This window comes from Haemaphysalis longicornis, unplaced genomic scaffold, assembly GCF_048455015.1.
Source record: "Haemaphysalis longicornis isolate Haplotype H1 unplaced genomic scaffold, Haemaphysalis longicornis Haplotype H1 scaffold_265, whole genome shotgun sequence".
Taxonomy (NCBI): Eukaryota; Metazoa; Arthropoda; class Arachnida; order Ixodida; family Ixodidae; genus Haemaphysalis; species Haemaphysalis longicornis.
In genome coordinates this window covers 265,290-290,252 of record NW_027526323.1, presented here as the reverse complement: position 1 = coordinate 290,252, position 24,963 = coordinate 265,290, and the positions used below count along the sequence as shown (strand labels likewise).

General features: G+C 51.1%; 1 protein-coding gene across 1 annotated transcript; it reads left to right on the top strand.

The window, feature by feature from the left end:
- Positions 1-471: 471 nt before the first annotated feature.
- On the top strand, positions 472-17,753 carry LOC144172898 (uncharacterized; the record flags this gene model as incomplete). The annotated part of the gene is given in 2 exon segments (XM_077701488.1): positions 472-694; positions 15,975-17,753. Coding segments are annotated over 2 exon segments (1,486 nt in total), but the record flags the coding sequence as incomplete, so codon positions are not given.
- Between the last annotated feature and the right edge of the window lie 7,210 nt (positions 17,754-24,963).

Below are 24,963 nucleotides of genomic sequence, written 5' to 3'. Positions count from 1 at the left end.
ATGTTTGCCTAGTTTTGTGGTGTAGGGATGTTTTCATGGTACCCGAAATAAGTAAAGTATGTGCGCTTTCGGGGCGACTACATCGAGCAAATGGAGCGCTTTAAATCCTGCTATAAGCACGTACGCTTGCCTCAGTGACTTGGCTACACAGGATTTTCTATCACAGAAAGGTGTTTCGCCAATCTCGCTCACATCGCGTGAGTGCACACCACGGAGAGGTGCACACCGCCAGCACAGAATAGATATCCGGCGCCGGTCTGCTGCGACGGTTATCTGAGCTGTTATCATTCAAGGGGCGTTTCGCGAACCCTGAGCTGCTTGTCAGTACTCCGTTTCATACTCCGCCCGTTGGCTGAGTGCTGCCGTAGGGCGTACTACTTCGCCAGGAAGCGTCGCAGACGGAGCTGTCGCAGACGGAGACGCCCCACTTCACCGAGTGCAAGGCCTCGTCAGTGGCGCGAGCTGGCGAGTCACCAAGTTCGCTGCACCAGTGCCTTCTCACCTTGCGTGCGCACTGTGCGGCGTGATTCCTCAGAGGACGGTTATACTGCCTTGTCTCCACACCCTGTGCGAGTCGTGCGAGAGTCACAGCGTGGAGGACGGAAACATCGTGTGTCCGCTTGACCAAGAGTCACTCGCTGTTGGCGACAGTCAGAGGTTGCAGTTACCGCCAGCAGCTGTTGACAAACTGAAGGTAAGGACTTCCTCCTGGTTTAGTTTGAACATGCCACAGTTTTCCTATGCCTACCATACTCCGCACCAGGCTACATATTTCTATCTTTCCTTTTTAAGGCACGTTCTTGAAGCGTATTTCAGCTTCGCACAGGGAAGTTTGCGAGGGTTATGCATAGGCATGCTGGTTTTGCAATCCTGATATCTAAATAGTGATGAAGTTTAATCTTTAACTGAAATGCCCAGTACGTTAACGAAAATTTTCCTGAGCCATTCAACGCTGCTTGCGCGTTTTAAAGGCGAAAGCACGATGATACTCATTTCAAGATTTGGGCTGAAACGAACCGAGTCCTGATCAGTGTGAAAAAAGAGTTACACTGTGAAATCCAAAAACTGCACCACTGCCCCGGTGCTCTAATTACTCTGTCCCTTTTCCTTTCCCCTGTTTTGACCAGCGCTCTCCCGTTTCAATAAAATTTTTACTACTACTACATCTCTTGTGCTTTTCTTTATTTCGTGTTTCTTTCGTGTTTTTTGCCTTTTGGCGCGTGTTTCTCCGTCCGGCTGCTCTTCTGCTACAGCATCTTTGAGTCACTTTTTTCGCTTTCTATGACAGCGCGTGGCACGTAGTACTATGCTACAGCGTTTAACTTTCAAATTAACAGCTCTTGTGAATTTTCAGAACCAGGCGTATTAGCCACCTAAAGGTCCTTATTTCTAGCCGTCCTCCGCAGTGAATATGCGCAACGGAAAAAGAAAGAAGTATAACTTCTTTTCGACCGCTGGCAATTTGCGCTGAAAATGGAACACCTAGGTTCCATTGGAACCTAAACAATGGAATTCTCTCCATTGCTTCATCAGTTGTAATATCGAAACCGATGCATTTTGCTTGGGATACCGGTTTTCAACGCAGAAGGACGCGTACAGATGCCGTTAGGAGTAATTGGAGCGCGGGAGCTGTGGCCGAACCGCATAGGAGCGCCGTGTAGCTTTACCGGCGGTAAACGAAAGGACGAGAACACGCATGCGCGCCTGCCGACGGCGATAGCCCTTTTATACCTCGCAAACCACTTCTTTTAACTTAGCTTCGAACATTATTCGCAGCATACTGGTCTCGGTGATAGCGCTGATAGCGCACACACATAAATATGCTTGAAAGAAAAACTGTGACTGCAGATTCCTGTGATAGCGCGCCGTTTTTCCGGCCAGCTCGCGTGCGCTGGAAGTGCGCCAGAGATGTTTTGGAGATGCGACTCTGCTATCAGCGCCATCGCCGAGACCAGGGGCCCTATTTCCGACTGCACAAATTGCCGGCAATTCAGGCAATTTTCCGGAAGTCTTTTCTGATTGGCTTTCAATTTTGGTCACGTGCTTCCGGTTGACAAAGCGGTTGTGTGTGCTGTCGTCATTTTGACGTTTCATGTCGTTTACGGACACCAGTTCTAAAGTTTGCCTTATTTCTCGTTACTAAAGTCGCATAATTCTTGGCCGGCAATGAAAAACCAGACTAAATGCAGCGGACATGACAACGTAAGCCTGTCTTTGCTATTCAAGAACAATCCTGCTTGTAATACACACCCCCTCTGTGATTGGCTGAGAAGGCGTGACGTATTTAAACAGTTGGCGGGAACGATTACGCCATGCATTGGCAACTTCAGGCTGCGTAAAAGTGACGTAATGCTACGTAACAGCTTGAAACTGGCGGCCTGCTGCAACTTGCCGCATTATTCGCGGCGCCGTAAGCCGGGGCCATTTTTTGCCCTATTTTGCTTGTATTTTTCGACATGTTTGTCGCAAAATACAAGCAAAATATGGCCCCGGCTTACGGCGCCGCGAAATGTGCGGCAATTTTCAGCAGGCGCAGTTTCGCATGCGCGCTGTGTAAAGCATGTTTCCTAGAGAAACAAATTACAGTTTCAACTGCTTCCAAGTCAGCGATCATGGAGCAAACAAATAACGTGCAGTATTTTGCTTTTATGTTTGGCAATAAAATAAAAATTATTTGTTTGGCGTAACCCGTGCGTAACCGCAACGTAAGAGGGCAGTACAAGCCTCTCCATGACAAAGAGAACCCAATGCTTGGCATTTGTCCATACTCGCCCTAGTAAGCTGTTGCGTCACATGATCGAACTCAATAGAAAAATAACAAAGAAAAGTGACTATTTGGTTCATTACAGCGCTGATTGAAGTCGAGCTTGACGAATGAGTGTATCGGCGACATCGGTGCGCTCCGCGGTTATCAGGCGTAGCGCTTCGCTGCTCTTATGTGTCATACAAGCGATGGTATCGGCCGTCTTTTTCTCTGATCACGCCATAAACTTGTAACATAGCAGCAGACGATGGCGTGGCGGCGGTGGCGGCAGGGAAGGTGATAACGCAACAAAGCTTGCATTGGAGCAGAGAGCCCAGCTATGTTACTAAAAGCGATTGAAAGAAATAAATAGATAGGGTAAAAAAATTGTGTGATGTTCTTGAGCTTGAAATCCGCCTTTCGCTTGCTTTTGGATCAACGTTACTCGATTGCCTTGTGGTGTTGACGCCAAATTTGACCTCCAGAAATGTGTTTTTTTTGTCAGCCCCAGCTACCGTCTTAATTTTTATAGTACATGCCAAGTGTTTTTATATCTTTCTGGCACAATATCTGATACCTTGGTAGCGATCTTTATGAGTGACTCGTCAAATTACGCTGCATGTCGTCATAGCTATATAGGTGCAGCACGTCACTGATTGCTTACGTCGTGCTTACGCAAAAAAACATGGGCGAAATGCCAGCAGTTTGTGCAGTCGAGAATAGGGCCCCAGTATGCTGCGAACAATGTTCGAAGCTAGGTTAAAAGAATTGGTTTGCGAGGTATAAATGGGCTATCGCCGTCGGCAGACGCGCATGCATGTTCTCGTCCTTTCGTTTACCGCCGATGTAGCTACACGGCGCTCCGATACGGTTCGGCCACAGCTCCCGTGCTCCAATTACTTCTAACGGCACCTGTACGTTCAGATGGCAGCCTACGCGGTAACAGGGCATTGATAGGTCAGCTGGCTTGTTTTCGCCGTAGAAATGAATAAGCATACTACTTTTAACTACGGCACCTTGTTTTAACTATTGCTTCTCATTCCGATCAAGAAGTAACAAGCTCTACATCGCTTTTCGAAGCATAAATAATCCCTCAACGAAACATAGGTTATTCGTTGTTACTGTAAACACAGCGCCTTACTCACAACTGAAATTTTTAATGAAAAGTAAGCATATAAATTCATTAAAAATTTCAGTTGTGAGTGCAGCGCTGTGTTTGTAGCCTTCCTCGTCTTCCTTGCGCTGGTTGTTTTTTCCTTATGAACCCGTACCAACTCGCCCAAATCTGCACCTTGGTTTCACCGTGATTACTGCCCTAGAAATAGATTCCTTATATAACAAAATTATATTTTCTTCAACTTTGAACAATAAGTTCGCTCGTTTTATGGGCGTGTTCTCTCAACATGCTTCTACTGACCAACTGTGAGAAGCAGTGGTAGCCTCTTACGAATTAGCAGCTGAATGTTTTGCCCGTGCGCTCCTGTAGTAGTGCGGTGCCTAAAAGAAGTCAGGGCGCCGTCGCAGAGGACTGGCAATTTGCATTATCATTGGTGAATCACTTACAATAGTTCACTGGTTTTGCAAGGAATCAAGAAGCAGTGGTTTGGAATAATTCGAAAAATTCACCTTTCATTACAAATCGCCCAGCAAATCGCCTGATTTGTAATAGATCACTAACAATAGTACATTAAATTGCGCATTTTTTAAATTTTTCAAACGCTGCAATTAGTCAATCAGGCCAAGTACTTTCGAACGTGAATTTTTTAAGTTCAACTTGTACAATGCTTAAATCATAAAACACCTGTTTGGGCGTGGAACCTGCAGCTTTGAACTAAAATATTCAGTGACCGGGTCACTTTAAACCCATGTGTGCGTGCGATACAGTTGCTTAGAACCTGGTCAGGCAAGATATTGTCGCGAAAAATAAACGTGGATGTCCCCAGACAATTGCGCCTGCTACTCCATTAGTTCGAACCAGTGTTGCGGAGTTACCAGTCCGGAATTGGAATGAATCCGGAATCATTCCACATTTTCGCGACCCCGGAATGGAATGGGAATGGAATGACGACAATACTTGAAGGAATGGAATGGGAATGGAATTAAGCGCATTTTGCGCGGAATGGAATGGGAATGGAATTACGTGCATTTTTCCTTCTACGCGTTGTTTTTTGTCAAAATATGCAAATATACGCAAAAGATCCCACCAGCCCAAGTTCAAGCATTAGTAAGCCGGAGCCTTCCAGTACTGTTAAAATCGATTGGTTGATTACAAGCACGGTATATTTATAAGCAACGATTCTACTACAATTATGTCCTTAAATACAGCGCTGCTACGAGGTTCGTCCCGATTCTCCGCCTAATAAACGCGGCTCTAAGCCGTTGGTATCCGTCGTGGGGAACTACCGCGGTGGTATCCCCACCCCCTATATCTCCCACCAACTTCGCCTTGTGATTTTTTACCTTGGCGGCGCCTTCGCCCCGGCTGCGAGCTGTCTCCCCACGCTTCACTTTTGTTTTTTGCGTCCGGATCCCACCTCGCCGTCATCGGGACTCTGGCGCGGTGCTTGTGTTCACTGCGAAATTTCGCATATCAGCTTACGCCCCATCTACCTTCGCGCTCCCCCCTCCTCCCCCAGGACGTTTTGCAATACTGGCCCTCCTGTCTAGACACTCGGACGCCTTTGCCCGAAGCAGCGTCTACGAAGGCCTAAAATATTGGTTCGAGAATCCACCCGAAACGGGAGAGCCCATGCGATAGGAACTGCGGTCACGCCTGCGCCTGCAAGCTGCACGCTGCAAGCTTTGTTCCTAAACGGTCCCGACCTAACGGAAAGCGAACGCTAGCCACTTTCCATTGCTTTCCTGACTCGCAAGGGCAGTTTCCGTTGTAAATGTGACGTCAGCTGACGTGGAACGCGTGTTTTACACGGCATCTCTGTTAGTGACAGACGAAGCAAAACCGGCTCTCAAACACCTCTTTTAAGCAGCTCGTTTGTCAAGCGCAACACACAGGCAGAAGGCAACTGTATTAGTTTACTTCTTTTTGTTTTTAGAACTGATCGTTGAAGCAGCCGTCATTTACACTTCGTGTTTTCAGAACTGAACGGCGAAACGCCCATTTGGCTCACACCATTTTGTTACGTAATTTTGATGAATGAAACCAAAATAAACTTTTTTTCGCCCTTTCAGGCAGCTTGAGACCTGTATTGCAGCATATAAAATTCACGAGGAGACCTAATTGCGCTGCTGAGCACGAGGTCGCGGTTCGATTCCCGGCCGCGGCGGCCGCTTTCCTGATGGAGGCGAAAAGCAAAAACGCCCGTGTGTACGAGATTTCGGCCTAAGGTGGTCAAAATTAATCCGGAGCCCTCCACTACGACGCGCCTCATTGCCTGCGTTGCGTCGGCGCGTTAAACCCTACAATATATCAACGAGGACAACTACGCACTTTTTTCTGGCGTAGGGATTTCCACAACACTAGACTGACCGGCTGCCGAACGTGTCATTATCGTTATCATTTTCCTTTACATCTTTTCTTTCAGTTGATCGCCCAGACCAGATGACACTTGGGGGACCTTCATTGCTACTCCACTGCATGCAAAGTCTCAAATTAAGTCTACAGGTCTCGGTTATACAATTAGTTACGCAGGCCTTGGACTCAGTTTTGCTGAGTCCATGGCCGCAACGCATTCTCTAAGTCCTTCTTCAGTTAGCTAGAGCCAAAGGTTGCGTGGTGCTAAAGTGGGAACAATCTCCCAATTTCTAAAAGAAAAAAAAAACAAGACGCAGATTAGTATACGAATTAATGCAGTATCCCAGTATACACTAACGAGAGAAAAAAGAATTCTCCCTGCGCATTGGTTCTCATCGAGACACCCATACAAAGGTCGCGCATACTCTATAAGCACAGCCTGTTCGAACTTTCGCTCGTGCGCAGTGGATGATACCTGACGCACGTAACTAAGCTTTTCGACAAGGGTGACATTGCGTGCCTACCTATACGCACACGCAAACACAGGAAGTTCTGAACCTATCCGTGCTTTCGAGGCGCGCTTGACATGCGCGAGTGCTGACGACCTGTGCGGCCCGTGATCCGTATTTGGTGCAAAGGCGGGAAAAGGTGCTCGAGCGGTAATTCTTCCAACTGATACCACCAGATCCGGAGATTCTCTTCCTTGTTAATAAAACTATAGTTCTAAACATGCTCACGACCGCTCCATACGCGTGTTAATGTCTTCTTCAACCATACTTTTGTCAACACAAAAATAGAGCATGTCGTCACGTTAGCCTTAAAACATTCACACTTAAACAACATTAAAGCATTGCAACTCGTAAATACGTGCTGACCATGCAAATACTATAATAACTACCTGGAGAACTGTCCCTGTGGGAATTAGTAGGGTGATTGCACTGAACGAGATATGCCACAAAGCCACTATTTCTAGACCTTGGTTACGTGTTTTGCGTATTTTAGCAGTTCTTAACGCGTGTAATAACATCAGCTTAATGGTGGGTTCATTGGTAACTTGATAATCACCCGATAAAACGTTGAGGAATTAGAGGAATGGAATTGGACTGCCCGGCAATTCCCGGAGTGGGAATGGGCGAAGTTCCGGCATTCCGAGGAATTGAAAGGAATGGAATTTAGTCAACATGTAATTCCCCGGAATGGAATTGGAATGGAATGGGGACGCCCATTCCGCAACACTGGTTCGAACACATACCTTAACTCTTAGTTCGAGTACATACCTTAATCGGTAAAGGTCAGGTAATGGTTAATGAGAATGAACAAACTATATTCCGGAAAGGGGGGGAAACAACATCTTTACTCGCCGGCTAAAAGGTCACGGTGGCTCTCACTCCCTCGCTAGGAGGGGGGTGCCGGCCGCGACTGCTGGCGTGTGATCGCCGCCAGCGCAAACTGCGCGGCGGCTTTCTGTGCGTCCTTGTCCGTCTCGCGCACCGCACGCGCGAGATGGGGCGGTAGTATATTCGTTCCCGCTTCCGCGTCGTTGCACTCCCACATCATGTGGGTCATGGTCGCCCTCGCGGCCCCGCACACCGCACACTGGTCCGTGATGTATCGTTCGGGCGTGACATGCACGGCCCACACCGGGGTCCACGTCGCTCCCACTTGGAGTTGTCGGAGGAGCGCCGCCTCCTGCCGGGTGAGGTCCGGGTGCGGTGCAGGGTAGCGTTTACGTTGCTCCCTGTGCCATTCCAGGACCCCTCCATACGTTGTAATCGGGGCGGGCTCCTGTTCTTCCACCCCCTCGTCTTCTGCGTTGTCGTTGTCGTCTCTGGCGTCGTCGTTTTCTTTGGCCGCACGAGGTGACGCGGCGCGCCGGCCGACGGGGCGTCCGGTTAGCGCCCTCGCCGCCCTGTCCGCGTCCTCGTTGCGGTTGCGAACGGGTCCCACGCTGCCCACGTGGGCCGGGAACCATCGCAAGGTTATCGGCGTCCGCGAGTCCAGGGCTCGACACACCCTCACTGCGTTCACACACACTTGGTTCCTTGCGAAATTGGCGATTGCCTCCCTCGAGTCACTTAGCACCGTCGTGCATCCTCTGGCGGTTGCCGCCAGCGCTATGGCCGTTTCCTCCGCCTCCGTGGCCGTCTCGACACGCACGCTGCACGCCGCGACGACTTTGCCGGTGGTTGCTTGCACGACCGCCGCCGTGTAGGCATGTCGGCGGTTGTCGGGGTATCGGGCCACGTCGACGTACATGGCGCCGGCGTCGTCATCGTACGTCTCTGCCAGGGTGCGAGCCCTGGCCAGGCGACGCTCATGGTTCTCTGTTGGGTCCATGTGCCGTGGGATCGGTGCGACGCGGATGCTGTCGCGGGCCTCGCGCGCCAGCGGCAGCCGCCTCTTGCTCTCCCGCAGCCTCGTTTCGTGTCCTACCGCGACAAGGATGGCCCTGCCCGTGCGCGTCGTTTCCAGTCTGGCTATCTGCGCCGTTGCTTGCGCCTCTATGATCTCGCTCAGCGTGTTGTGCAAGCCTAAGTCGAGCATGTTCTGTGTATTTGTGTGGGTGTATAAGCCCAGCGCAGCTTTGTATGCCCGGCGTATGAGAGCGTCGAGCTTATTGCGTTCGGCCGTGGTCCAGTTGTGAAAGGCGGCCACGTACGCCAGGTGGCTTATGACGAACAACTGGACCAGCCTCAGCGTGCTGCGTTCCTTCATGCCGGCGTGCCTGTTGGCAATCTTCTTGACGAGGCCGAGTGCTCGGCTTGCTTTGATTTGCAGTAGCTTGACGGTGTGAGCGTTGCGTCGTTGTTCGTGGATGTGTAGTCCGAGGACTCTGATGGTCTCTACCTCGGGTATGGCCGACCCGTCGCCCGTGCGCACTTGGATGTTTGCCGCCTTCCCGTTCTTGGGGCTTCGCGGGGCCTTCAGGATTAGTAGTTCCGACTTGGCGGGGGAGCATTGCAGCCCCGTTCCCTCGAGCTGGTCTTCGACCGCTTTCACCGCGCACTGGAGCGAGTCTTCGATCTCTCCGTCGCTGCCGCCCGGCACCCAGATGGTGATGTCGTCGGCGTAGATTGTGTGGTTGACGTTGGGGGCGGTGCCGAGGCGTTCCGCAACCCCGATCATCACCAGGTTGAACAGCGTCGGAGAGATCACCGCTCCTTGCGGCGTGCCCACGCTGCCCAACGTTTTCGTTGGTAGTTCTAAGTCTCCGGCCACGATGGTCGTTGTGCGTGCCGTGAGAAAGTCTCTAATGTAGGCAAACGTCCTCCTTCCCATGTTGAGGCGGGACACCTGCCGTAGTATGGCGTCGTGGCGAACGTTGTCGAAGGCGCCTTTTAGGTCCAGGCCCAGGACGGCGGCGTTGTCGACGGATCTCTTATTATCAATAATATCGTGCTTGAGAAGCAGCATGGCGTCTTGCGTGCTGAGGCCCGCACGGAAGCCGAGCATCGTGTTGGGATAGTGCTCGCCGTCCTCGAGATACCTTTGCCATTGGTTAAGTAGTACATGCTCCAGCACTTTGCCCACGCACGACGTGAGCGAGATGGGACGCAGGTTCTCGATGTCTGGCGGCTTGCCCGGCTTGGGTATTAGGACCGTGCGAGCCTCCTTCCACTTGGGGGGTAGGATGCCGCTCCGCCAGCACGCGTTGTAGAACGTCGTGAGCGCGGTGATGGCCTCGTCGCTCAGGTTTCGTAGTTCCTTGTTGGACACGCCGTCCGGGCCGGCCGCCGACTTGCAGTTGAGCTTTTGCAGGACCGCACGCACCTCCCACTCTTCGATGTCGGCGTCGAGCGCCTCGTTGGGCTCGCCCTCGTAGTCCGGTAGCGGAGTCGGCGGCGTGGCCGGCAGGTACTTAGCGTCCAGTCTGCGCCGCACCTCGTCGTCCCCTAGCTCCCTGCGAGCCTTGAGGAGGGTGCGGGCCAGGACGTGCTGCTGCTCCCCTTTGGTCTTACTCTCGTCGAGGAGGTGGCGCAGCAGCTTCCAAGTCCTACTCTTGTGTAACTGTCCGTCGGCCTCTTGGCATACGGCGTGCCAACGTTGGCGGTTGAGCGCTGCGCAGTGCTTTTCGATTTCCTTGTTAAGGAGCGCCACGCGCTTGCGAAGCGTTCGGTTGCGCTTCTGAGTTCGCCATCGGTGTTTCAACGAGTCGCGCACCTCGATGAGGTGCGCGAGCCGGCTGTCTACCTCGTTGACTTCGTCCTCGGCTTCGAGCTCGGTGGTGGCCCTCTTTGCTTCCCGGCGGATCGCCTCCGTCCACCTCTCTATGTCGTCTATGACGTCGGGTACGTCCGCGAGGTTGGTCCGGAATGCGTTCCAGTCTGTGTGCTTGTGTGTGCGTTTGGGGCTCGCCCTGCCTTTTAACGGAACGGTTAGCTCGAGGAGACAGTGGTCGCTGCCGAGCGTCTCGGTGGTGTTTCTCCACTTCACCTTCGCGTTGTTACTGAAGGCGAGGTCCGGGTTGGTGTCCCGGTGCACCGACGTCGGGGCGTGTCTCGTCGGGATGGAAACGTCGTTGACGAGGTGGTAGCCGGCCGCTTGCGTTTCCGTCAGCAGACTCTTTCCTTTTGCCGTGTCGTGGCCGTAGCCCCATTCCGTGTGCGGCGCGTTAAAGTCGCCGCAGAGCAGCGTCGTGTGGTCTTCGGCAAGCCGCTTGAGCTTCCCCACGATTGTTCCGTATGGTTGTTGCGCGTACCGGGGTTTCGCGTATGCGTTGGTGACGTAGACGTGCTCCTTCTTGCTGCCGCGGCCTACCACCAGCTCCACGGTTAGGTGCTCGACGTTCGCGGTGTGCGCGAGCGTATGCTCCAGGCTTGTTATGCCTTTCTTGACGAACGTGCAGACCCCGCCGCTCACTCGGGCTCCGCGTTCCGGGCCCTTGGGGTGTGCTAGGGCGTAGGTGCGGTACCCCGGCAGTGTCGGGGCGTGGTCGCTGTGAGTCTCTTGCAGCAAGATCACGTCCGGTCGGCGTTCCGCTTGCGTTACGTATTGCGCGAGCGTCGCCTTCCTCCCTCGCAGGCCGTTGATGTTCCACTGCCATACGAGGAGGTCGTGTTGTTTCGGTTGCGTCGTCGTCGTCGTCATTACGGGGACGGTCTGGGTGACGGTGTTGTTGAGCGCGATCGCGACGTGAGCTTCTTGCACAGGACCGCTAACATGTTCTCTATCTTGTCGGACCGGGCTTTGAACCTCGACAGCATCTCCGCCTGGGCCGCTTCCACTACCGATAGCCGGGTGTTGAGCGTATCAAACTGTCTATTGGTGGCGTCTTGGTAGCTTTGGAGCTCTTCCCTCGTTACGTACTGTTGCCGCGCGTCGTCTTTCGCCTTCGACTTGAGCGCGCGCCTCCTCTTGACGGGCTCGTTCTCGGCTTCCATGTCATCGTGCATTGCCTCGACGTTTGCGCCTTCGTTTGCGGAAGGGTCGTCGTCTTGTGCGTCCTCGACCGGTTCGAGTGGTATCCTCACGCGCGAGCGGGCGGCCGTCGGTGGCGTCGTCCTCCCCGGAGAGGATGTCGGGGTGCTCGTCTCCGGCGACGATGACGGTTGCCATTTCTCGAACACTTTCTCGAGCTTGCGGCACAGCTCCGCGATGGTATCCTCTTGGCGTTCCATTTGGGCCCTTAGTATTGCGTTTTTACGCCTTACACTTTGTAGCTGTCTTTCGAGCGCGGAATCGCGTCCGAGGCCGTTGTTGCCATCGCGGGTCGGCTTGCCCATTGTTCCCGCTCCCGATGTCATCGCCGCCCACGTCACTTCGGTTGGCGGGTGCAGTTGCACTCTCCTATTTTCCATTGTTCCGCTCGCTCGCGTTGACGCGGACATTGGCGTAGCTGCTGACGTCGTTGCCTTAAAGTTGCCGCCCCTCTGGCCCCGCGGTGTCGCGAAGGGGGCGTTCCCGCTTTGCAGCTCTGGAAAGTTCTCCGCCGTTTTGCGCGGGGGGGGGTTTGCTTTTGTTGCTTTACTGCTTCTTTCTGTCGTTGCGCGCGCTCCCCGCGACGCTGCGCCACCACGTGGGGAAGCTTGAAACGGTTCGTGCAGCCCGTGGCGCCCGTTGCGTGAGCCCCGTCGCAGAGTTTGCAATGGGGTCTGCACGTGGCCTCGTGGTTCGGCTCTGGCTCGCGCTTCCCACACGCCAGGCATACCCTGGTCTTCGGGTTGGGGCATACGTCCGCGCGGTGTCCTAGCTTGCCGCAGCAACGGCAGAACTCGTGGTGTTGGCGATATAGGCTACATTTGACTATCATAGCGCCGTACTTGACGGAGTTGGGCACCTTGCTGCCATCGAAGGCCACTATCACTGTGGAGGTGTTACCTATCCTGTGCGCCTCGAGCGCTAGTGGGTTGGCCGCATTGACTATGTTGGCTTGTAAGTCCTGATACGATTCGGACGTTAATATCCCTCTGGTAAATTGGAGTACATTTTGGTTCTTGCTTCCTTCAGAAGATGCACCGCCGTGTCTCACCTCACCGTCAGGACAGCGGCAGATTCTGAGTCGTCAGCATGTATGTACAAAATTGTATACAGGACAACTAGCAACCTCCCGCAGTGGGGCCTACAAAATGCTTTCCTGAGTCCAACCGCCGTCGACAGGACACTTTTCAGCTCGGCGGGGGAAAGGGACCCTCGGCGAGGCAATGGGAAATACAAAGGAGAAACGAGACACCAAGGCCGGGTACCATACGCACTGACGGAGGAAGTGGCGTTTGGAGAAAGTACTTCTTGGTCACACCCACCATAGTAAAATAAATGGAAGCTGCTTAGCTCAACTAACCTTGGATGTGTAAAGCAAAAGCTTCGCTTAGTCTGTTTAAGACTTGGTTTTGCTTGGTTAGCATTTGATGTAGCTGTATTGCCAACCACAGCTCACAGCCGTTCGGTCCCGTGCAATGCTCACAGACGGACGCCGTGCCTGGCTTTTATTCTCGGCGAACGTGGCGTTTCTCTTTCATGGCGAACGTGGCGCAAAATGAGTCACATCGCCCGAGACGCCCCAAAGGCGCATGCGTGGGAGGCTGTGGGTTTGGTCGGCTGCCGATCAGCTGAGCCGCCACTCCGTCGCCGCCGCGACGGGAGTGGCCGCGATCTGAGCAGAACGACTTACAATGGGGCCTTGAGTGCAGCGCCGACAGCGGGCCCGGCCAATCACGCGAGGCGCTTTAAGGGGTGTGTCGTCGGGAATGTGTCTCCGGTCAAAAGGTCACCTTGCGCGTCCTCCGCGAAACCGCTGGACGAAAGTAGCAAAGCTTTGCTTTAACAAAAAAGATGAATTTTTTCCCCAGGAGGACGCTGCCGTACTCGCTTCCGCACGCACCTCGCTTCCAGGCGACGTAGTTGTAGCCCTTTTAAAGGGTGACGACGTCTCCGCATTTGAGCAGTACAAAGACGAAATTAAACCACGGCCCTCCGCGGAAAAATATTTACACGCGGGGAGTACAGGGGCAGCCGTGGTGTTTTTCCTTCGGTGAATCATTCATGACCTCTAATATATCGTGCCGTTTTTTCAAGCGAAGCTTGAACGGGCTGACTTGTGCCGTCGGTGTGGCCCTACCTCAGAACCCTCCCTCTCCTCATGCCTTCCACGACCGCCTCTGGTGCTCCTCATCCGTAGCTGGTGGCGGCACCCACAGGTGGCGTGCCGGATCACGCCATACTCCCAGGCAATCACTGCCACTCCCTCACTCGGTAGGAGGGAAAGGGGAGTTAGGTCGCTCCGCGCGGCTTTCTCGCCAGCCAGGCCCATAACGGCTCTGCCATGCACTCTAAAAAAAGTCGTGGCACTTACTAACAGAACACTAAGCAGTTACTTGTCACAGTATCCATTAAGTATGCTTAGTATTTTACTAACTGGTCATTCATAACGCAGTAAAAAGAAAAACATCCCCCTCGCGAGGGGCACGATCAAATGCAGAGCATTTCCGCGGGGGGCGCACCTGCAGATCGTATGGATTACGTATTGGTTGTTGTTGTAATTGTTGTCTTCCAGCGTAGACATTGTCGATGAAGTCGCTGGTGAAACGTGAAACGTGCCGTGAACCCCCTGCCGCGGCTATGGCGCAACGTGGAGCGGCTATGACGCAACGTGGCGCGGCTATGACGCAACACAATCCAACACAATCCAATCCAATCCAATCCAAGCCAAGCTAATCCAAGCCAATCCAATCGAATCCAATCCAATGCCCCTCGCGAGAGAGTGTTATAGCGCCAAAATCGCGCCACCACACGAACGCGTGATGTTGACGTCACGATGACGCCACAGATATTAGCGACCCGAGCACGCGCGAACGACGTATGTGGTTTAAGCGCGAACCGACCGCGGCGAGAGAGCGCGATGCGAGCGCCCCCACCTGTTCTTGCGCGCGAACCGACTGTTGATCAGCGCGAACCCAATGCGATGAGAGAGGGTGTTGCGCACGTCCCCACCTCTTGTGCGCCCGAACCGAACGCGGCGAGAGAGGGCGTTGCGAGCGGAGAGAAGGCGAGGAGGACGCGGGGGAGAGGGCGCACCTGTGGCCGACGGTTGAATGAGTCAAGGATATAAGGCGTGTTCGTAACCTTCCATTCTGTGTCGGCTTTGTGGTGCAGTGGGTAGAGTACCATGTACCTTGCGTTCCGCCCGCAGAGTCGTTGGTTCGAAACCTGGCGCCGGTAAGTATTATTTTTTTATATAGTGTAGGGGGAGCGATGCGGACTACGGACCCCAACGCGGGTGACATCGTGAGTTACTGAAGTGGTCTGCATTTAAAAGCTACGCGTGACAATGTGGATAGCCTGAGCGCGCAGCACGACATGGACGCATCCGACATGCACATATCACACTTAGACTCCAATAAATTGAGCAAGAAACCAACGGGACGCATGAGGAGAGCGAATATAACTTAGTTACCTTAGAAATACGTCTGCTCTTCCTTTTATAGCCCGCAGCGGAACGTCCTGTCAAAGGCATAAATCAAATAATTTAGTGATTATTTTAGAATTACGCATTTTAATGTGAGCATACACAAGTGAGCTCGTGGATTTGCAAAACCTTCTTACTCGTGATTTGGAGTGGAAAAAGTGCTGTATTTATTACGTTCGATAATTCATGTCATTTCGTACTATCAGTGGAAGTTAGTATCAAACAATCACCTTTTAGTAAGTGCATGGTCCTGACTAGTAGCGATAGCTTTAAGGTTTGCATACTTAGTGGCAGGAGCTGCGTACCGTTCTGGGGGTAGTAAAGTTCGTAAAGAGTTAGTAAATTTAACCCGTTGCTACCTTTCTATTACATTTTTTGTTCAGAGCATGGGTAGGCTGCGCCGTCCGCTCCACCGAATGGCAGCCAGACCAGCAACAACGCCAATGGGAGCGGGCCCGTAAATGTCCACCAGCTCGGCGAGCTAATCGTTAGTTCCGGCAGTCAGAAATCCAGGCAATACGGAAACGACGGGCGGCTGAAGGTGTTTGGCGAGCAGAACCAGAAGCAAAACGACGATGGGTCACTTTAATCAGACCTACGCCAACAGTTTCACGTGCACCCCTGTTGCCGATAGCGAAATGGTTGGGAATCTTGCCAAACTCATTTTGCACTTTCTTATTGGCAGGTGGGCGGTTTCAGCTTGAGCTCGGTCCGTTGGCGTTATAAAAAAAAACGAAGAAGAAATACCGAGCGCACGTGTGTGTGTTGCTACATAGCACTCCCCCGCGATTATAACTTGTGAAAAACAGTCAACCACTAGTGCTAATTTCGTATTCCTCTATTTTTCTTTTTTCAAGGCTTGCTGCTGGAACGAACCACAGGGCTGCACATTCGCCGGCACCCTTCAAGCTGTCCTGACACATTACGAGCAGCAGTGCACTTTCCACCTGGTCTCATGCCCCCGCTGCAGTGGCTCTGTACTACATCGAGACCTACCAAGACATTACAGGGCCGGATGCCAAGGCGACAGCATTGCGAATCCGCCCGACCAACCAGCGTTGCGCCACGGGCTTATGCTTAGCCCTCATGACATCACAACTACCATGAATGAGTTGAAGGCGCTCTTCAGGGACCCTTACCAGGATCGTCTGCCGGAACTTCAAGGCAACATAAACGAAGTTTTCGAACAGGCGAGAAGAATCTCCACCCAGATCGAGACAGTCGCGAAGGCTATCACTGACACTGAGCAGAGGCTCGCGCAAGCCTTAGGGGAGCAAGCAAGGACAATTGGAGTCAACCTTCAAACGCTAGTAGCTAAACTGCGCAATAATCATAGTGATGCCATTCCCAGGGCATTGAGGGAATCCGACCAACGGCTGAGTGAGCAGATCGCCCAATCTAGACAAGAGCTCTCGACAACCTTTGTCCAAGAGCTTCGATCTCAGCTACGGGAGCTGTCCACTCATCTGACGAAAACTTCAGACCAGAGGACGGACGACGCCCGTGAGGAACGGACGGCGAGTGTGAGTGACATGCCGTGGGAACTGGAAAAGAGGCACATCCTTCGAAAGTTGGAGCTTGTGGCAACGGAGTCGCACGCTTACCTCGAATGGCTGCGTTATAGGGCCGATGATCAACGGAAACAACCTATGGCAGAAGTAGACTCTTTCTTTTCTGGAAATTTTGAAGGCATGAGAGTTGGCATGTCACCCTTCATCAGCCAACTGGAAACAGAGGAAAACGGATACGTCGTGCGTGTCACCAACGTCGACAGCATAATTAAGTCCAAGAAGGTTGTTTTACTCTTTACACGATGGTATCGCCGGGATAAGTATTTGCAAGTGGCCGCGGATGGAGACAGTCCTGGTTACCTCAGTGTCTATTGCAAGTGGGGTGGAACTGTGCAAGGCTCTTGCTCCGCATCAGGCCAGGTGGACGTGCACCTACGACATCCTGAATACCCATATAAGAGCGATCGCCCCATGGCGCGCAGCTGCGTTGAGAACAGAGCAGCTGTGTTAGGATTCCAGGATTGTTTTTTTGAGTTCATACCAGCGCTCAGTCGCTGGGGATATTATAATAGCGATATTATGACATTATTTGTCTCTTTTAACAAATAGCACTGAAGATTCGCGTGCCAGAAGGAGCTGTGCCAAATGCGAACAATTTGTTTCTGTTCCCTTGAAAGATACAATAACTAGCGTGCTTGAAGCGCGTGACTTCTGTGTAGCAGTGGTTTTATTTTAGGACTTTGGTGATTTAGAGCTAGGGAGTCTCACTGCACAATTTGTAGTGGGTAAATTTCACCGGAAACTCATCAAGCAGCGCGTAAGGTTCAATATATGAGAGTAGGGCACCATTTTTTTCTGTCAGAAACCTCAAAACATATTTGAACAACCATAATTGTACGTTCTCAAATTACATTTCAAGCCTTGCTGAGCCGGCAAACACACAGCAGTAACCCAATCACAGCGCCGAGTAAATTAATGCTTTGTCGGACTCTCGATGGCGGCACCGTGTGATGCGCATTAGCCCATTCCTGATTATCCAAACCAATGAGCGAGCATTTTTAGGATGTTCATATTGTTTGTGTCAGCTCTGTTAAAACATACTTCAGCGAAGGGTTGATTCGAAATGTGTTTTTTTTTTTAAAGAAAGGACACGTTCAACAACAGCACCTTCACCTCCACTACCGCCACAAAAACACACTCCTCCCTCTCGTTTCCTTCATGTTTGTTTGTACTGAATCAAGTGGCACGTGCATTGTCTGCTCGTGTATTTTGGGTGAGATGCTTTTAGTTTCAAGCAGCCTACTGCGACCTTGTTCTGCGGTGACATCAGTAACAACCGCCTTTATTAAGGTCTCTGATCGTAGCAACACATATGGACGCACTACAAAAGTTTGGCGATTCTCAGCGCATAAATTCGAAGAGCTTTAGGCATTTTGTACACCGCGTTCCCTTGGCAACACTCTTCCTAGTAAAGTTAAACCTGGATATAGCAAAGGTGACAGAAATTCGCACTTTTTCGTTACATCCAGGCTTTCGCTAAATGCAGGTCCCGAGTAAAGGCTCGCGGGAATGAAGCAGAAACGAAACCAATATGCTAGACATCAGTGGTGGTGAACTCACCCTTGAAGGACTTTTCTTCAGAGTGGTTTCAGCATTGTTTCAGAGTGTTTTTTTTTTCGGAGTGGTTTGCGTGGTTTGCTTCCTGCTGCTGTCCCACAAACTTAGCCACTGCACGGCACTTCAGAGAAGCGAGGTGACTTACCCCCGTAGTCATAAACGTAATTTACGTATTACTCTAGCCTTTTGACACTTTTCAGTGTCTTAACCCGTCTGAAGGACCAAACGTATCCTGAATGTGCGCCTTCTCGCGAACTTTATGCTCTTTGCCGTACTCAGAATTGTTGAGAGGGTACTAAACGGGGCGGAGATGCTCTTTTATCATGCCGGCGGATAGGGCATTAAAAATTAGGAGTCTTGAAAAGACAAAACATTTTGTTTTTTGGCACTAGAACTCCTCACCGACGAACCGACACCACAAAGAGCAGGAAACATGCGCAATTCAAGAGAGAGAGAGAGAGAGAGAGAGAGAGAGAGAGAGAGAGAGAGAGAGAGAGAGAGAGAGAGAGAGAGAGGAGAGAGAGAGAGAGAGAGAGAGATAAAAAGTAAAGGAAAGGCAGGAATGTTAACCAGGCTACGGCCTAGTATGCTATCCTGCACGGGGGAAAGGGGAACAATGAGGAAAAAGAGGAAAATAGAAAAAGAAGGGGAAAGGTACGGACGGAGCATGGTGTGGTGTGCCCAGAATACAAGCCGACAAACAGGCCTAGCACCTAATCGACACAGCTGTCACACAGGATGCGCATGGTTATTTGAAGTGCGGGAAAAGTTCGCTAAATTATTGCATTTCTCGAGCCGAGTTTTGCGAAAATGTGCAAAAAATAATGGGTCATCAGCGTAACGAATTTCTTACATCAAGGTGAATCGTCGCACCGCCTTCATTATATAGAGCTCGGACACACATGGGCTGCAATGGGGCTGACAATGAGGCATTGAAAAACTTTGTAAAATCGAGGAATTCGTTACATACAGGTTCGTTACATCCAGGTTATTCTGTATTTGATCTGACAACGCCCGGTCGCACTGCGCACGATCAACACATCCCCCACAGAGCGATTTAAGCATCACACCAGCCAGAGAAGAGTTATTATAACGCTTACCGAAGAATAAGAAGGTGGATTCAGCACGGGGTGCCACTAGACTTGCGTAGCTTTCTTCAGGGCAACCAACCAAGTGAGCGTATGGACGTCGCGGCTCGTACTACTTCCAGCCCCAACCCACGACTGAGCTGTGTATATACCAGACGAGGGACGTTCGGCTCCGCGCCACTTGCCTTCTGAACGGGCAAAGGGCAAGTACATCAGGCGTTCATTCCCAGCGGAAGCCGCATCAAGTGCATGCGAGTTCACGAGTCCAGAAATCAATGTCCAAAAAGATGGCAAGAGCGGACGCGGTTAGACAGCGAACCTAAGGGAAACGATGTCTCTTTAAGGCGGTTACTAACTGGACAGAGGCTGTCTCCTTGCGCTTGCTAGGAAATTGCGCGTGGTACCTTCGAATTCTTTTTATTGGCTTTTGTTTTTTCATCCGTGGCCTCCAAAACGATAAGAAGCAAAAACTTTAAAAGAAAGGCCATCACACGGGATTATTGAACCGCATGATTTCTTGACAAAAAGAATGAAGTACAACGACGCACAGAAAATAACAAAGCTCCGTAATCGGTTACCCGGGCGGGATTCACACTGCGGAAAGAAAAGAGAGGTTTGGGAACACTGGAAAAGAAAAGCTCACACTTGCGGTAGAACATCAAGCGCTCGAACATAACGCCGCACATTATCTTCAGCCGCACTACTAAAAAAATGGCAGTATCTCCACTCCGTGGATCATAGCGAGGGTGCGGAATACGTTGGACTCAAAATGACATCCATGTTGCGCCCCGAGTGACATCCGATTGGCGCCCCGACCGTCATTCGACTTGAGCTGTGAGTTGCACCCTGATTATTCCCTAAATGAAACTGCAACTCACGGCTCAAATCGAATCGCTCTTGATTTTCGCTTGATGGTGGTGTCCGCCGGATGGACGCGGACGGACATTGGGTGGTCCAAAGGTACTCCTCACAGTTACAGGCCAGGGAGTAAGCCGTTTGACTGTCGGGCACTAACTCATGGTCGTAGCCCAGTGAGTAAGACGACTGACCCTTACTCTGTCTGGTCTTCCAGACACAGGCTCCAATCCTGCCGGTGCCTGTGCGATTTTTCCGATTGTAAGTGCTATGCGCACGGCCGCGAACGGATATTGTGGGGTTCTAAGTACTCCATTAAACAAAGCTGTTGGACAAGTTGATGCATTGTGATTGAAAGATAGAACGCGACTTGGACAACGAAAGTAAAGAAGGACGACGGGACAAGCGCTCACTTGCAACTAACATTTATTGAAGCATCGTCTCATATTTATACATGTATCATTAGGAGCATGCGCACTAGGGTACACTAAATAAAAGGCATCAAAGAGAGGACATGATCAAAGTGACGTTTTCAAGAACTCAAAGTCGCTGGCACGCAAAAGCACAGATGTATCGCTGGCGCACGTGTCTCCTTTCTGCTTAATATAAAACGCTTCAAAGAGCTCCCTCGTCACTGTATTATAACTCCTGCCGAGTATTCTAATCTGCTAAAAGAAAGGTCTGCATTTTTCCAAAGAACTGACAAGCCTGCAATAGAGTTACGCACGACCTAAAGAAAGTGGCAGAACGGTACCAAGGGCCGGTGGTGTTTTCTGCTCCACAAACACTTGGCCGCCTGTGTGCGCAAATTTCCGGTAAGGCCAAACCGAAAAAGTTCGAAAAGAAGCATGCCAAGCGCTTTGTGCCCTGTGGCGTCGGGGTAGTTTACTAGATACCGCTTTCATGCGGGGCCGCCTACATCAGCCAGACGGGCAGACGTGTGAATTACCGGGCTTGCGAGCATAGTTCTTCCCTTAATAATAATACGCGTGCGCATTTACCAGCGGATTGCGGAGATTGCAGGCCTGTCAGTCCTTTGGAAAAATGCAGACCTTTCTTTGAGCAGATTACAATTCTCTGCAGGAGTGATAATACAGTGGCGAGAGAGCTCTTGGAAGCGTTTTATCTTAAGCAGAAAGGGGACAAGTGCGTCAGCGATACATCTGTTATTTTGCGTGCCAGCGAGTTTGAGTTTTTGAAAACGTCACTTTGATCATGTCCTCTCTTTGATGCCTTCCATTTAGTGTACTCTAGTGCGGATGCTCCTAATGATATATGTGTAAATATGAGACCATGCTTCAATAAATGTTTGTTGAAAGTGAGCGCTTGTCCCGTCGTCCTTCTTTACTGCCGTTGTCAAAGTCGCGATCTCTTAATATTTCAATCTAAGGTACTCCGCACCTAAAAACAAACCAAACACCAAACCAGTGGCCAACGCGCAACGCCTCAGCGATACAGATGTTCGGCATGTGCTGGAATACGAAGGAAGGAAGGAAGAATGTAGAAGAGAGGCAGGAAAGTTAACCCGGCTAGGGCCTAGTTTGCTATCCTGCACGTGGGAAAGGGGAAATGGGCAAAAAAGAGAGAGGAAAACAAAAGAGGAAAAGTTGGACCAGACACGTATGCCCAGCACTGAGGCACTGACAGTGATTGACACTGGAGGCGTTCAGTCTATAGCCTAGTGTTCAAGTTCGTCGCCCGTAGAAAACGTAATAGTTCCTTAGTCGCCTTCTGAGCGGATGACTGAGAAGGCCAGTGGCACAGAATCTTCTCCTCCGAAAATGGCCGCCGAGAGTCTAAGCTCCTCAGTGCTGATGACAGCAATACTCGATTTTCTTGGCGGTAGACTCCACTTCGAGCGCCAAAATGTATATTGAAGAAGTAGGGAATATTTACCTTATCCAAATACGCGGGTCCTGTTTGACACGGCGGAAAGTCTACAGTTGCCACAGTGCCGCCAGTCTTCGTGGTGGTCGAGTGGTCAGATCGCGTCCTCATTAGCAAGTCTCGATACCTGTCACTTTAACAGTAGCAGCACTCAATATATTATTGCAAGGGATAACTATTCTTGGAGTGTGTCTGTTCAACACTGACTGGTCTGCCTGACCGAGAAACTCCAGACTGCGTTGTTCAGTCGCCCTGTGCCTGCCGCCGGTATTACGGGGCGTAAGCGAAATAACACCACCCGAAAGGAAAGTGCCCTCGCTATTTCTGCGCGGCTAATGAGCACCTATTCTGCTCGCATGCCATCACGTTCACGTGCCACGTGACACGCACTCATCTACTGCTTCCGAGCGGCGAGTTCATAGTTTCGTAAATTTGTGCGAATTTCTGGGAACCTAGCGACACACAAGTATTTCAAAGGTCCCGATTCCCGGCCGATGAGCCCAAATCGATGCGTGCCACGGGAAAATTACACCAAACTTAGAGTACGCAGAGATCGCAGGGGTAGCGCATTGGGCGGCTACTGAGGAGAACGGGCTTCAAATCCTGTGGGATCAGAAATCAGTTTTATTGTTTATTGTGGAGCTTTGTGTGGCACAAAAGACTAATATAGGTCGACGCGAAAGGCAGAAATGGTTGCCTTCCTTATTTTTGAGTTATGCGACGCTTTTGACCACCTACACCAACTAGATTTATTTACTCTTTAGATCCGCTGCCATCTTCTTGACAAGACAACGGGGAATCAAAAAATAATGTTTTTTTTTCTAGAAATGGGGTAGTTATCGTTGAGCCTTAAACAAGCTACGTTGTCGTTAGAATCGCAATGAATTCATGGGTAACACCATGGCCACGTGATGAAAGCTCTTTCATTGAACGGCCGTAGCCAGCACCACGGCCACATGCCTGCTTTTTCAGCCCCCGCGGAGACGCTACCTCCTCAACGGGATAGAAACAGTACGCCCACCTCGTGTTAAAAATTTGATGCCACAAGGAAATTTGGCAAAAGGGTTGAACTATTGCGATTTGTTTTTCAAGTAACTGAGACTGCGATTTAGATGTCACGTATCGAGTTTTGGAATCATTCTTCCGGAGGAATATAAAACAAAACACAAATCTAGACTGCAGTTTTCTGCAAACAAGGCTTATTTGTGGAACCTACGCTCGACAGCAGATACACTTTCACGCCATTTTTTTTTCTTTATTGCCTGCTTGGCGACAACACAACACGCACTGTTCAGTACACAAATTACTAGCTACGGCCACCAATCGGCTGAAGGGAGTGGCTTAAAACATCTTAAATTGCGCTAGAATATCCAGAATGGGTAACCACTCAGGCTCTTCCTGCATGACTCGATAAACCTCTCTTATATAAGCAACGCTTTCAATGAAGAACTCTCGCACTGTGCGAGCATCCTCTTCGGCGTTTTGAACCGCCATGCGAGTTTTCCACATAGAAGGCCGACTAAGTGCAATGAACATATCACAGGCACGCCTCCATCATTGTTTACGGGCAAAAAGCGAATGCCATAAGGCGTTAATGGTAAGTCTTTTTTCAGGGTTCGTTGGAGGATGTCCCGGTGAAACACCGCATCCCAACAGTCCAGAAAGATGTGCTCAATTGTTTCCAGCTTTTGGCATAGTCTACAGTTAAGTGTCAATGGCTGTACATATATAGTCCTTTTTCCTGCAGCCAGGGTTTTACCGGTAGCGTGCCGCTATGAAGTTTAAAGAATAAAGATTCAACAGATGAACGTACTGGCATTCGTTTCACTCTTTTTAGAACATCTTTTCCTGAACCCACGGCATATAACTGACTTTCACGCCATTTGTGTTTCGAAAGCAGCGGAAATTCGGTGCTTATTCGCTGCGGTAGATCACTGGCTTAGGCGTTGTACTGGTGAGCCCAAGGACGCGATTTCGATTCGCGGCCGCGGCGGACGCCTTTCTGATGGAGGCGAAAAGCAAAAACGCCAGTGTGCACGAGATTTCGGCGCACGTTACAGATCCCCAGGGGGTCAAAATTAATCCCGAGCCCTACACTACGGCGCGCCTCATCGCCTTCATTGCGTCGGCCCGTTAAACCCCATAATCAAGCAATCAAATACGTGCTTGCCAGCTAAAGCAAAGAACTAGCCAAATAACTGGATGCATGTATGCACACACATTTCGAGAACAGGCAGGAAGCCAGAGACAGAGCTCACACACTATGCGTCTGCATTTTAACAATTGCTTCCGTGCGAAACCGGCTGAACCGCCGTGCTGGACCGAGGCGATGGCTGGACCCGAGCGCTTGACGGTGCAGTCCTGATTGCCAGTTATTGCCAGAAGGACTTTCGCCCATAGCCGCCTTTGTATGGCTGCCACAGAACCTCAGAGAAACAGATTTGTGCCTAGTCATCGTCATGTACATGGCAGACTTGGGCAAGCTACCTTGCCAGAGCGCGCTTCTGTATTAGCCACGGAGCCACTGCCTATCTTTGATACCGGCTGAGCGCTGCACTGCCAGCTCCGGATACCCACGTCCTTATGCCTGGCAAGGGCTTTTCGAAAGCCGTCGAAGCTGTTATCGTTCGCAGGATGTTACATGACGTCGGCGTTCTCCCTGTGTCATTTCACATTGGGTTGTCGACTGAGAGTTGTCGACGAGAGCACTTCCCGCTGCAGAGTCGACGCCACAGCTGCGAAGCCACGACTTGCGATGCCCGACCATGACGTGTCCCTTCACTGAGTGCGGGGTTTTCTGAGCGGTGCGAACTGGCGAGCTTAGGAGATGGCTACACAACTTGCGCCTCACCTCACCTGCTGCCTTAGCGCGGTTAGTGCACAGACGA